Source organism: Oncorhynchus keta, chromosome 2 (genome assembly GCF_023373465.1).
Source record: "Oncorhynchus keta strain PuntledgeMale-10-30-2019 chromosome 2, Oket_V2, whole genome shotgun sequence".
In the NCBI taxonomy this organism is placed as follows: Eukaryota; Metazoa; Chordata; class Actinopteri; order Salmoniformes; family Salmonidae; genus Oncorhynchus; species Oncorhynchus keta.
The window spans coordinates 53,160,279-53,174,477 of record NC_068422.1 but is presented as its reverse complement, the minus strand read 5'-3'; the positions used below and the strand labels follow the sequence as shown (position 1 = coordinate 53,174,477).

The window sequence follows — 14,199 nt, the reverse complement described above, 5'->3', positions numbered from 1 at the left end:
GCAAAGCAGTTCGACAGATACAACGACACAGAGTTAGTTACACATGGAGTAAAACAAACATACAGTCAATAATACAGTATAAACAAGTCTATATACAATGTGAGCAAATTAGGTGAGAAGGGAGGTAAAGGCAAAAAAAGGCCATGGTGGCAAAGTAAATACAATATAGCAAGTAAAACACTGGAATGGTAGTTTTGCAATGGAAGAATGTGCAAAGTAGAAATAAAAATAATGGGGTGCAAAGGAGCAAAATAAATTAATTAATTAAATACAGTTGGGAAAGAGGTAGTTGTTTGGGCTAAATTATAGGTGGGCTATGTACAGGTGCAGTAATCTGTAAGATGCTCTGACAGTTGGTTCTTAAAGCTAGTGAGGGAGATAAGTGTTTCCAGTTTCAGAGATTTTTGTAGTTCGTTCCAGGCATTGGCAGCAGAGAACTGGAAGGAGAGGCGGCCAAAGAAAGAATTGGTTTTGGGGGTGACTAGAGAGATATACCTGCTGGAGCGTGTGCTACAGGTGGGAGATGCTATGGTGACCAGCGAGCTGAGATAAGGGGGGACTTTACCTAGCGGGGTCTTGTAGATGACATGGAGCCAGTGGGTTTGGCGACGAGTATGAAGCGAGGGCCAGCCAACGAGAGCGTACAGGTCGCAATGGTGGGTAGTATATGGGGCTTTGGTGACAAAACGGATTGCACTGTGATAGACTGCATCCAATTTGTTGAGTAGGGTATTGGAGGCTATTTTGTAAATGACATCGCCAAAGTCGAGGATTGGTAGGATGGTCAGTTTTACAAGGGTATGTTTGGCAGCATGAGTGAAGGATGCTTTGTTGCGAAATAGGAAGCCAATTCTAGATTTAACTTTGGATTGGAGATGTTTGATATGGGTCTGGAAGGAGAGTTTACAGTCTAACCAGACACCTAAGTATTTGTAGTTGTCCACGTATTCTAAGTCAGAGCCATCCAGAGTAGTGATGTTGGACAGGCGGGTAGGTGCAGGTAGCGATCGGTTGAAGAGCATGCATTTAGTTTTACTTGTATTTAAGAGCAATTGGAGGCCACGGAAGGAGAGTTGTATGGCATTGAAGCTTGCCTGGAGGGTTGTTAACACAGTGTCCAAAGAAGGGCCGGAAGTATACAGAATGGTGTCGTCTGCGTAGAGGTGGATCAGGGACTCACCAGCAGCAAGAGCGACCTCATTGATGTATACAGAGAAGAGAGTCGGTCCAAGAATTGAACCCTGTGGCACCCCCATAGAGACTGCCAGAGGTCCGGACAGCAGACCCTCCGATTTGACACACTGAACTCTATCAGAGAAGTAGTTGGTGAACCAGGCGAGGCAATCATTTGAGAAACCAAGGCTGTCGAGTCTGCCGATGAGGATGTGGTGGTTGACAGAGTCGAAAGCCTTGGCCAGATCAATGAATACGGCTGCACAGTAATGTTTCTTATCGATGGCGGTTAAGATATCGTTTAGGACCTTGAGCGTGGCTGAGGTGCACCCATGACCAGCTCTGAAACCAGATTGCATAGCAGAGAAGGTATGGTGAGATTCTAAATGGTCGGTAATCTGTTTGTTGACTTGGCTTTCGAAGACCTTATAAAGGCATGGTAGGATAGATGGTCTGTAGCAGTTTGGGTCAAGAGTGTCCCCCCCTTTGAAGAGGGGGATGACCGCAGCTGCTTTCCAATCTTTGGGAATCTCAGACGACACGAAAGAGAGGTTGAACAGGCTAGTAATAGGGGTGGCAACAATTTCGGCAAATCATTTTAGAAAGAAAGGGTCCAGATTGTCTAGCCCGGCTGATTTGTAGGGGTCCAGATTTTTCAGCTCTTTCAGAACATCAGCTGAATGGATTTGGGAGAAGGAGAAATGGGGAAGGCTTGGGCGAGCTGCTGTTGGGGGTGCAGTGCTGTTGACCGGGGTAGGAGTAGCCAGGTGGAAAGCATGGCCAGCCATAGAAAAATGCTTATTGAAATTCTCAATTATGGTGGATTTATCAGTGGTGACAGTGTTTCCTATCTTCAGTGCAGTGGGCAGCTGGGAGGAGGTGTTCTTATTCTCCATGGACTTTACAGTGTCCCAGAACTTTTTTGAGTTAGTGTTGCAGGAAGCAAATTTCTGCTTGAAAAAGCTAGCCTTGGCTTTTCTAACTGCCTGTGTATAACGGTTTCTAGCTTCCCTGAACAGCTGCATATCACGGGGGCTGTTCGATGCTAATGCAGAACGCCATAGGATGTTTTTGTGTTGGTTAAGGACAGTCAGGTCTGGGGAGAACCAAGGGCTATATCTGTTCCTGGTTCTAAATTTCTTGAATGGGGCATGTTTATTTAAGATGGTTAGGAAGGCATTTTTTAAAAATATAATGGGCCTCTGTGCGCATATGTAGATATTCCTTAAAAAGTCTGCCGTTTCCAGCTACAATAGTCATTTACAACATTAACAATGGTGGCCCCAGGACCAACTTTTGGAAACACATAGTGGAGCTCCGTGGCATGGTGGTGAATAAACTTCCATCTTCAACTGTATATGAAAATCATATAGGTCTGGCAAAGGGGACAATAAGTCCTGTTGGTGTCTACATCAAAATGTATGGTCTTATTATTAGTAGGCTTTACTTAAATGGTGAAAAAAGTTAACTGACAGTCTACCTCTCCTTGCCTTTCTCATTTCTCTTACCTGTTTAGTGAGGTCAATTCCCTCCACATCATTCAAATAAAAACAGAAAATATTAACTTTATTTCCCGCCTTCCTTCATTTCTATTCCCTAAAATGACCTTGATAGCTCACAACAGTGAATAGCAATGAAAGGCTTCACAACATTACACACACACACACACACACACACACACACACACACACACACACACACACACACACACACACACACACACACACACACACACACACACACACACACACACACACACACACACACACACACACACACACACACACACACACACACACACACTGTGCAACTTAGCCTAGGGTGCCAATAATTTTGTCCATGCCATTTGTCTTTTTTTATTTATTTAACTATTTCACCTTTATTTTACCAGGTAGGCTAGTTGAGAACAAGTTCTCATTTACAACTGTGACCTGGCCAAGATAAAGCATAGCAGTGTGAACAGACAACAGAGTTACACATGGAGTAAACTATTAACAAGTCACAGTGGTGGAAAAAGTACTCAATTGTGATACCTGAATACAAGTAACAAGTCAAAGTAAATGCTATACATCAAGTTCCTTATATTTATCAAACCAGACGGGATGATTTTCTTGTTTTTTATTTATTTAAGGACAGACCGAGGCACACTCTCACACCGAGACATAATTTACAAACGCAGTATTTGTGTTGAGTGAGTCCACCAGATCAGAGGCAGTAGGATTTTTTACATTTTTATTTTACCTTTGTTTTACTAGGCAAGTCAGTTAAGAACAAATTCTTATTTTCAATGACGGCCTAGGAACAGTGGGTTAACTGCCTGTTCAGGGGCAGAACGACAGATGTTGTACCTTGTCAGCTCGGGGATTTGAACTTGCAACCTTTCGGTTACTAGTCCAACGCCCACTAGGCTACCCTGCCACCCCAGGAATGACAATGTGTTATATTGATAGGTGCTTGAATTGGACCATATTGCTGTCCTGCCTGAGCATTAGAAACGTAACGAGTACTTTTGGGTGTCAGGTAAAATGTATGAGAGTAAAGACTACATATTTTCTTTTGGAATGTAGTGGAGTAGAAGTTGTCAAAAATATAAATAGCAAAGTAAAGTTCTGTTACCCCCCAAGACTCCTTAAATATTAGTTCAAAGTATGTTTACTTAAGTCATTTACCCCACTGTTATTTTCAAAATAAAAATTCTAAACTTAAGTTTACAAAAATAAAATGGATTCGGCAATGCTGAAAATCCAATAACAAGGTGTGGAGACCAACGTTTGGTATTTTTTTATTTCAATTTATTTGAGAAGAAACAGGGAATTATTTAAGAAAAGTGCAAGGGTGCCAATATATTTGGCCACTACTGTAGAAATATCCGTACACCTTTGCTTAAAATACCACACACCTTTGCTTTTACCACACAATTCATACTGTTTGCTAAAACTGAACTAAAGGCTATATGCCTCCACTTTTCTTTCTCCCGTTTTATTTATTTAAAAAGTTACAAATACTTAAGATTAGTCATAAGATTAGCAGTGTGGTTAAGGTTAGGGTTGAGATTAGGTTTAAAATCAGATATTAAGAAGAGAAATTGTAGAAATGTGCGGGGTTTATGACTTTGACTGTGGTAACCAGTGACGACCACTTGGCATAGATAGTTAGCTAACAGTCATAAGTAATATGCCTTTTCGTAATTATATTATTCCTAAACCATACCCGGGGAAGAGGCCAAACTCTTTGGCCATGACTTAAAGTAGTGGGACGGTTCTTCTCTACACCAATTCCAAGAGGGTTCCTAAAACCGTTGCACTCAAAGAAGCCGGGCTGCTCGTAGCCGGAGTGGCTTTTGGTTGAAGCAGAGATGAAGAGGAAGAGAGAGCCCAAACTCGTCTGAAGATTTGTCTCCCTCCACAGTAGGTGGTGTTTTTTCGCCGACTAAGGAAGGAGTTTTTGAATGCAGGTCGATGAGAGAGTGTCGAATTTGGTCACCAAAAAATGTATGGTTTATTTGCTACGTGAGGTTTATTTGATCGAATAGACGTTCCGTAACGCATAATACGAGTGTACTGACATAAGTAGGACGGGAGGTGATGGCTGCTTGAACAGACACTTTTTTACCGAGCTCAAGATTGTGAAAAAAAAAAAAAAAAAAAAAAAGACCTTTCCTGTGACTGGAATGATAATTGGATCATTTATTTCAGCATGTCCATGCAAAGTCGTGACAAAAAAAGAAAGGAAAAAGTTAGCCGTTCTATTGCTAATCAACAAGAGAGAAACGTGCTTATAGACAACTGCCATATCTACACTTGGCCTATGGATAATATCATGCTTTCGAATGCTGAAGATGACGAATTCCCCTCTTCACCGGTTACTCCGTGCAAACCTCCACCCTCCAAAAAACCCAACATGAACTCTGACATCGTGGCTACCCTCTCCCTACTCATCAACTCCAGGTGTGACGCCATTGAGAGAATGGTAGGCGCGAACACCATGGTTATCGAAGGCTTGAAAAAGACTGTGGAGTTTGCATGTGGTGAAATTAATGATGTGAAAACGAGAGTGGCAAAAGTTGAAAAAAAATGTGGAAAGGTGGAAAAGAATAACAATGTCTAGCATAGACGTCTCACTGATCTGGAACAACACACAAGAAAATGGAACCTGAGACTCTACGGCTTGCCAGAGGTGGAGAATGAAGATGTGCGAGGAGAGGCTATCCGTATCTGCCAAGAAGTTTTGCCTGCAGAGAAGAACAAAGTTGGTGATACCATCGACATTGTACATCGCCTCGGCAAGAAGCAACAGCAAAACGATTCAAGACCCGGGGGTATCATCATCCTATTCACTACCAGATTCTACAGGGATGCTGACTGGAAAGCTGCTAGGAAGAACGCCTTCGTCCAGAGCCATGGTATGCGTTTCGCCGAGCATCTCAGCCCGGAAGACATAGAAAGAAGGAACAAGTTGTGGCCAACGATCAAGATAGCACGAAGTGAGGGGAAGGCTGCTTACTTCGTCAGAGGACGAGGTTTCTCCTATCATTGCTATGCAGACGACACACAATTAATCTTCTCCTTTCCCCCTTCTGATGACCAGGTGGCGAATCGCATCTCTGCATGTCTGGCAGACATATCAGTGTGGATGACGGATCACCACCTCAAGCTGAACCTCGGCAAGACGGAGCTGCTCTTCCACCCGGGGAAGGACTGCCCATTCCATGATCTCGCCATCACGGTTGACAACTCCATTGTGTCCTCCTCCCAGAGCGCTAAGAACCTTGGCGTGATCCTGGACAACACCCTGTCGTTCTCAACTAACATCAAGGCGGTGGCCCGTTCCTGTAGGTTCATGCTCTACAACATCCGCAGAGTACGACCCTGCCTCACACAGGAAGCGGCGCAGGTCCTAATCCAGGCACTTGTCATCTCCCGTCTGGATTACTGCAACTCGCTGTTGGCTGGGCTCCCTGCCTGTGCCATTAAACCCCTACAACTCATCCAGAACGCCGCAGCCCGTCTGGTGTTCAACCTTCCCAAGTTCTCTCACGTCACCCCGCTCCTCCGCTCTCTCCACTGGCTTCCAGTTGAAGCTCGCATCCGCTACAAGACCATGGTGCTTGCCTACGGAGCTGTGAGGGGAACGGCACCTCAGTACCTCCAGGCTCTGATCAGGCCCTACACCAAAACAAGGGCACTGCGTTCATCCACCTCTGGCCTGCTCGCCTCCCTACCACTGAGGAAGTACAGTTCCCGCTCAGCCCAGTCAAAACTGTTCGCTGCTATGGCCCCCAATGGTGGAACAAACTCCCTCACGAGGCCAGGACAGCGGAGTCAATCACCACCTTCCGGAGACACCTGAAACCCCACCTCTTTAAGGAATACCTAGGATAGGATAAAGTAATCCTTTTCTCACCCCCCCCCCCTTAAAAGATTTAGATGCACTATTGTAAAGTGGCTGTTCCACTGGATGTCATAAGGTGAATGCACCAATTTGTAAGTCGCTCTGGATAAGAGCGTCTGCTAAATTACTTAAATGTAAATGTAAATGTTTCATCAACGGTTCAGAAATCCATATTCCTCCCTAAAATCTCACCAGAAGGAACAGGTTGATGGTGTCAGCCATGGTATTCTCATTTTCCTTATGTGGTTTACCTAACAAGCATCAGGTGACTATTTTACAGGAATACTCAGGTATTTCAATTCATTAGTTTGTTCTTGTATGACCAGAAGTCCTATTTTGTTTACAAACTTACGAAGAAGATTGAAAGCTGAATTTATGTTTTATGTATACAGTAACTAAGATACTGTTTTAAATGGCATACGGGTCTGCTCTGACTTTACACGGCTATTGTTCTATTTAGTTATTAATACTTATTTCCAAAAAAGGTCTTAGGAACGTTTATATGTAAAACATTTTGTTATTCAATTATTTTATGATCAGTTTTCATACGTACTTAAAATAGTAGGTACCCCTTTATTTAAATTATGATTTGTTGTTTTATTTCTCAGAATAGTTCCTGATTACACTAAAGAGGGTTTTTAGTCTCTCTTACTACAAGAACCCTTGGTTTGGTCTTGAACATAATTTCCAGTTGAGTTGAATTTCAAAGGTTATGGAATAAGCTATTTTCACTTTAAATTGACTTAAATGGTGCAAATCTCGGTTCCTTATCGTTTACGTTCACTGCTCCTACGTCTTTGACTCATCCTACTACAGTTTATACTTTTATATAATCTTTGTTGTTTTGTCTTTGTCTATATTATCTCTTAATGCTAGGGGGGTTCGAAACAGTGTGAAGCGCAAGGCCTTATTTTTATTTGCTAAACAATTTCAAACAGATTTTTTCTTTTTTGAAGAGTCTCACTCAATTTTGGCTGATGCCAACTTCTGGAGGTCACAGTGGGGCAACGATATTTGGCTTTCCCATGGATCTGAACGCTCTGCTGGTGTCACTACAATGAAAAATACCTTTGGTGGTAATATTCTACACTCGGAATGTGACCCTTTTTGTCACTTTATTTGTCTTGTGATCAGTTACAATGACATTACACTCATTACTGTAAAGTTCTACGGGTACAACACCAAACATGAGAATGATGAGTTGCTTGAATCTATAGAGAAACATATACTTCATTGGTTATCTAAATTTCCCAATTCGTTATTATTGATAGGAGGGGACTTTAACATTACAATAGATAATTCAACTGATAGATGGCCCCCAGGTAGGCCAATCAATCAGAATTTGGGTTTAATTGTCACGAATCCCGCTTCCTGAGTCTGTGTTTGCCTGTGTTTCTGTCCTGGAGTGTGTTCCCGATGTCCTGGAACGCACCCTGTCTGATTGCCGGGCGAATTAGCTTGTTGGGAGATCGATGTTCACCCGCACCTGTATCCCATCAGTAATCTGCACACCTGTCCTGATCATCACCTCTCCCCTTCAAAAGCTCTGACCTGACATCCATTCCCTGCTGGATCGTTAGCCATGAACAGTATGTTGTGCCATAGTATCAGCCTCAAGTTGGATAGAATTTTTTTTTTTTTTTATGTATTGCTTTCCTTAAACTTACCTCCGTTTGTTCTGTCTTCAGTTACTCACCCGGATCATTTACCCCATTCCCGCCTGGTCGTCGGAGGATTCCGCTACCCCATTGGATCCACCTATTTACTCCCATCAACTCATCACCGCTGCCCGCTACGTCACCTGGATATATCTACCCATTCACATTCACTTGTAAATAAATACTCACCTTCTTCCTACTCTCCTTGTCCTGGTCTGCTTCTGGTTTCGATTTTGAAAGAACGTGACATTAATACTTTTTATGGAAAAGTTTGATCTGGAGAGAGTTTTCCGGCCGAAAGATCATTCACTTGGAGTAACAAAACAGGCTCCAGACAATCCAGAATAGATTTTTGGCTTATATCCAAATGTATTGATAGTGAGTGTGTTCCTACAAATATTTGTACTACTCCCCTCACAGACCATAAGTCTATTTACATTGATATCAAAATATTTACCCCTGATATGAACCTTGGTAGAGCATCCTACTGGAAGCTAAATAGCTCATTATTAAATAATGATATAGTTACATTTGAGGTTAAAGATCTGCTCTCACACTTTTAGGAAAGGGCTTGTGAAGAAAAATCGTATTGCAAGAACTGGGAGCTCTTTAAATTTGAGGTGTCCAAATATCTTAAATATGGTAGTAATCTTGCTAAGACCAGAAGAGCTGAGGAGGAAAAGGTGATCATTAAGATAACTTCCCTTTCTCAGAGGTCCCCAGCTGACCTCTTGGGGGAGGAGAAGATGGAACTAATTGAGTTACAAAATAAACTGGATAATATATATAAATTAAAAGCAGAAGGAGCCTTTATTAGATCTAGGAAAAAATGGATTGAGGGAGAACAGGATTCATCCTATTTCTTTAGACTTGAGAAATTTCACTCTAAAAATAACACTATCCATAAGTTAAACATTGATGGTGTTATTACAGATGACCAAAAATTAATCGCTAAATACTCCAGCAATTTTTACAGAAAATTGTATAGCTCTATGTACTGTCAGGAATCCACAGATTTTTTTTTTTAACTCACTGAATAATGTTCACTCTATCAGTGATATAGAATCTAAACAGTGTGATGAACCCATCAAAGTTGAAGAGATTATAGAGTCTATCAAACATCTAAAGAACAATAAATCACCAAGTGTTGATGGAATTACATCAGAATTTTACAAATTATTTTCTGAACAAGTAGCTCCCTTCCTATTTGAAGTCTTTTTAGAGAGTATTAAAAACAATGTTCTCCCTCCTACAATGAGTCAGGGGTTAATAACACTGATACCTAAAACCTAAAAAATAAGTGCTTGTCACACCCTGACCATAGTTTGCTTTGTATGTTTTGGTTGGTCAGGGTGTGAGCTGAGTGGGCATTCTATGTTACATGTCTAGTTTGTCTAGTTCTATGTTTGGCCTGATATGGTTCTCAATCAGAGGCAGGTGTTCGTCATTGTCTCTGATTGGGAACCATATTTAGGTAGCCTGTTTGGTGTTGGATTTTGTGGGTGATTGTCCTTGTTACTGTCTCTGTGTTACTTTGCACCAGTATTAGGCTGGGGTCGGTTTTCGTGTTACGTTTTTGATTTGTGTTTTTACTTTGTTTCATTAAACATGGATCGCAATAGCCACGCTGCATTTTGGTCTGACTCTCTTTCACCTAAGGAAAACCGTGACAGTGCTGCTCATCGATAACTGGCGTCCAATTTGTCTTCTTAATAATGACTACAAGATATTAGCCTCACTACTTGCAAAAAGAATTAAAGAAGTCCTGGATGCAATCATTGATGAAACACTGTCTGGCTTCATGAGGAACAGACATATTTCTAACAATGTCAGACTAGTATTAGACGTACTTGACTACTCAGACCTAATAACTGAGGATAGCTTCATATTATTTTTAGATTTTTATAAAGCATTTGACACAGTAGAGCATCAGTTTCTCTTCCACTCCCTTGAGAGACTTGGCTTTGGATTTTTTCTGTAAGGCTATTAAGACTCTCTATGCAAATGGTAACAGCTCTATCAAATTGAAATATGGCACCTCACCTAGATTTGAGTTAAAGAGAGGAATTAGGCAAGGTTGTCCTATCTCTCCGTACCTGTTTTTATTAATCACCCAACTTCTTGAAAAGTCTTTAAATAATAGTCCTGTACAAGGTATTTCCATAGCTGGTAAAGAAATTATTGAAAGCCAGCTGGCTGACGATACTACACTTTTTCTGAAAGAAGCTAACCAAATTCCCATAACCATCAATGTGATTACAATCCTTTTCCAAAGCGTCTGGTCGATATCTTAACATTAAGAAATGTGAACTCATGCCTGTCAAAGATTGTGTGACACCGTCATATTATGGTATTCCAGTAAAAGACAAACTTACATATTTAGGCATAACCATTACAAAGGATCAGAAGTCTAGAGGCTTAATCAATTTTAACTCTTATTAAAAAAAACCAGAAGAAACTAAATCAATGGCTACAGAGGGACTTATCTTTAAAAGGTAGAGTCCTAATAACCAAGGCTGAAGGTATCTCTAGACTAACATAACATAACTAACACAACTAACTCTATCTTTATATCTTGACCGTAAAATAAGCAAGGAGATAGACCAGATGCTTTTGAACTTTCTGTGGAGAAACCGTACCCATTACATTAGGAAAACTGTTGTAATGAACACTTATGAGAATGGTGGACTGAATTTTCTGGATTTTACTACTTTAAATAATACTTTCAAGATCAATTGGATAAAACAATTCCTAAGAAGACCCACTTCTATCTGGAATTGTATTCCTCATCATGTCTTCTCTACTTTTGGTGGCCTTAACTTCATGTTGTTTTGCAATTATAATATTGACAAAGTTCCAGTGAAACTTTCTGCTTTTCATCGGCAGGTTTTACATTTAAGTCATTCAGGTTTTCTTGTCATGGTCCTTAATTTATAAACACATTTTTTCTTGCCACAGATATTATATATGGAATAATCGGGATATATTGTATAAAAATACCTCTCTGTTTTTAGAATATTGGTTCAGAAATAACATCCTATTGGTGAGCCAACTGCTAAATGCAGAGGGTCTTTTACTCAGTTATAAAGAATTCTTATCACTTTACAAGGTCCCTGTAACACCTAAAGATTTTGCAATTGTTTTAGATGCCATTCCCTCAGGTGTTGCTATGTTATTCAGGAACATTTCAAGACCTGACCCTCAGAGCCTACCCTCTATTGACCCTGTTGACTCATCAGTAGGAAAGATTTGTTTCTCTTTTGGTCCATTCAACAACAGAGCGATACGATCCTTGTTTCAGCAGGATGTTGTATCTATCTATACCTTATGTCATGCCTTATTGGAATGGATTTATTGATAATATCTGTTGGAAAAAAGTTTGGATGTTGCCCCACACATACCTACTTGTTAACAAAATTAAGGAAGTTTCCTTCAAAATTATTCATAAATATTATCCTGCCAACCACTATATGAAGAAGTTTAAGGAAAACATCAACTCAAATTGCTCCTTTTGTAATGACCACCCAGAAACAGTTGTGCATCTTTTTTGACATTGTATGCATGTAAGAAAACTGTGGCAAGACATCAGTAGGTTTATAATTGAACACATTTATGAAGATTTTACACTATTGTGGAGAGATGTACTGTTTGGATTCTTTACATACAATAGAAATAAGCGGAATCATTTTTATGTAATTAATTTCATTATTCTTTTGGCCAAATTTCATATACACAAACAGAAAACCAAATTTTCGTACCCTACAAAAAGAAATTGAACTGTATTTTAAGATGGTTAAATGCTCTACTAACAAAAAAGCTGTTAGAATTGTAAGTATATGCATGTCCCTTAAGGTCCTTGTGTAATTGTAATGTGATATTGTACCCCCTAGCTCAATTGTCTATTGTTTGTAATCTATGTATCCCTCATGTGCTTTATGTATTGATTTGTTATTAATAAAAAACGTGACATCTTTGCAACTGAGAAAAAAACACTTAATTTCGGAGTTGTTTCGAGAATGCATATTCATGATTGAGGCAAGTAGCATAGCGTCTCTCTCCAATGAACACAGGAGGTTGACGTCAACAACCCTCATCGAATATTTAAGTTAAAGGCCCAACCGGGGTGTGGTATATGGCCCATATACCACGGCTAAGGGCTGTTCTTAAGCATGACTCAAAGCCGTGGTATATTAGCCATGCACCACAAACCCCGAGGTTCTTTATTGCTATCCTAAACTAAAAATACATGTTTTGTCACACCCATTATATATGGTCTGATATACCACGGCGGTCAGCCAATCAGCATTCAGGGATCGGACCACACAGTTTATAATTCAAAATAGGTTACAATAATTAGATGTATCCACCAATCCAAAGAAAGGATAGGCGGGAGCTAAACGGTGCCGCTTTGTGGACGACTGCCATTGTTCGGGCGGATAGACAAGTCTCTTGTCGTAATATCCATAATCTTTGCTTGAAGAGAACGTTGTCAGAGAGCAGACTTTCGAAAAGCTTCTGGACAGTGCGAGAGCCTTCACGAACAGAAAGGGAAGAGAAAGCATGGCTTTAAACCTTACCATCAACAGTAGCAACCCTCCTTTAGGTAAGCGTGATAGTATTGTTTGCTAGGTAAAGCTAAAATATGGATAAGAATCTTTGGCTAGTAAAAGTAAGCTATCATGTGTCGCCTGACAATGAGGGTCCGTGATGACAGTTCATTATAGCTACTGAGAGCTAGCGAGACTTCTGTTGTCGTGACACAATGTCGAAACTATCGCCAGGAAATAAGTAATTATAGATATGTTGATATTTTAATGTCGTAAATTGATCATCCTAGCTATAGTTAGATATTTTAAGTTCTTAATGCATGCTGAAACGATAGTCGTTGGAAATGTCAGCTAAATAAGTCACAACACAGCTAACGTAGCTAGCTAGCTTAATAATGAAGCTACGCTAGATGGGAAGTGAACCAGTATTTGGACCGACGATGAATATGACGAGATGATCTTTCTGCCCACAATGCTTCTAGTCATCTAACCATTAGACAGCTCTGCAAGCATTGACTTACTGTATGTCAACGCATTCGTTACTCACCAAATACCTGCCCTGCCTGCAACTATCTTCATTTACTTTTGTTTCGCCCGGTACAGTACCTTAAAATATTCACACCCCTTGACCTTAACCACATTTTGTTGTTACCGACATTTTTAAATGGAATACCTTTATATTTTGTCACTGATCTACACACGATACCCCATCATGTCAACGGGGAATTATATTTTAGAAATGTTTACAAAATAAAGTAATGCTGAAATATATTGAATCTGTAAGTATTCAGACCCTTTATGGCAAGCCTAAATAACTTAAGGAGTAAAAATTTGGTAACAAATCAGATAAATTGCATGGACTAACTGTGTGCAATGGTGTGTAACATGATTTTCTTTTAATGACTACACCATCTCTGTACCCCACAAACACAGCAAAAAAAGAAAGGCCCTCACTGTCAACTGTTTATTTTCAGCAAACTTAACATGTGTAAATATTTGTAAGAACATAACAAGATTCAACAACTGAGACATAAACTGAACAAGTTCCACAGACATGTGATGAACAGAAATGGAATAATGTGTCCCTGAACAAAGGGGTGTCAAAATCAAAGTAACAGTCAGTATCTGGTGTGGCCACCAGCTGCATTAAGTACTGCAGTGCATCTCCTCCTCGTGACTTCACCAGATTTGCCAGTTCTTGCTGTGAGATGTTACCCCACTCTTCCACCAAGGCACCTGCAAGTTCCTGGACATTTCTGGGGGGAATGGCCCTAGCCCTTACCTGCCGATCCAACAGGTCCCAGACGTGCTCAATGGGATTGAGATCCGGGCTTGTCGCTGGCCATGGCAGAACACTGACACTCCTGTCTTGCAGGAAATCACACACACCGAGCAGTATGGCTGGTGGCATTGTCATGCTGTAGGGTCAG

General features: G+C 40.6%; 1 protein-coding gene across 1 annotated transcript in view; it reads left to right on the top strand.

Annotated features, from left to right (window-relative positions):
- The first annotated feature begins 12,590 nt into the window (after positions 1 to 12,590).
- LOC118402787 (bifunctional glutamate/proline--tRNA ligase-like) overlaps positions 12,591 to 14,199 on the top strand; it is a 58,654-nt gene continuing 57,045 nt past the window's right edge. Inside the window, exon 1 of the mRNA XM_035801047.2 lies at positions 12,591 to 12,825. Coding sequence (XP_035656940.1) covers positions 12,783 to 12,825 — 43 coding nt within the window. The 5' untranslated portion in view covers positions 12,591 to 12,782. The remainder of the gene's footprint in view (positions 12,826 to 14,199) is intronic.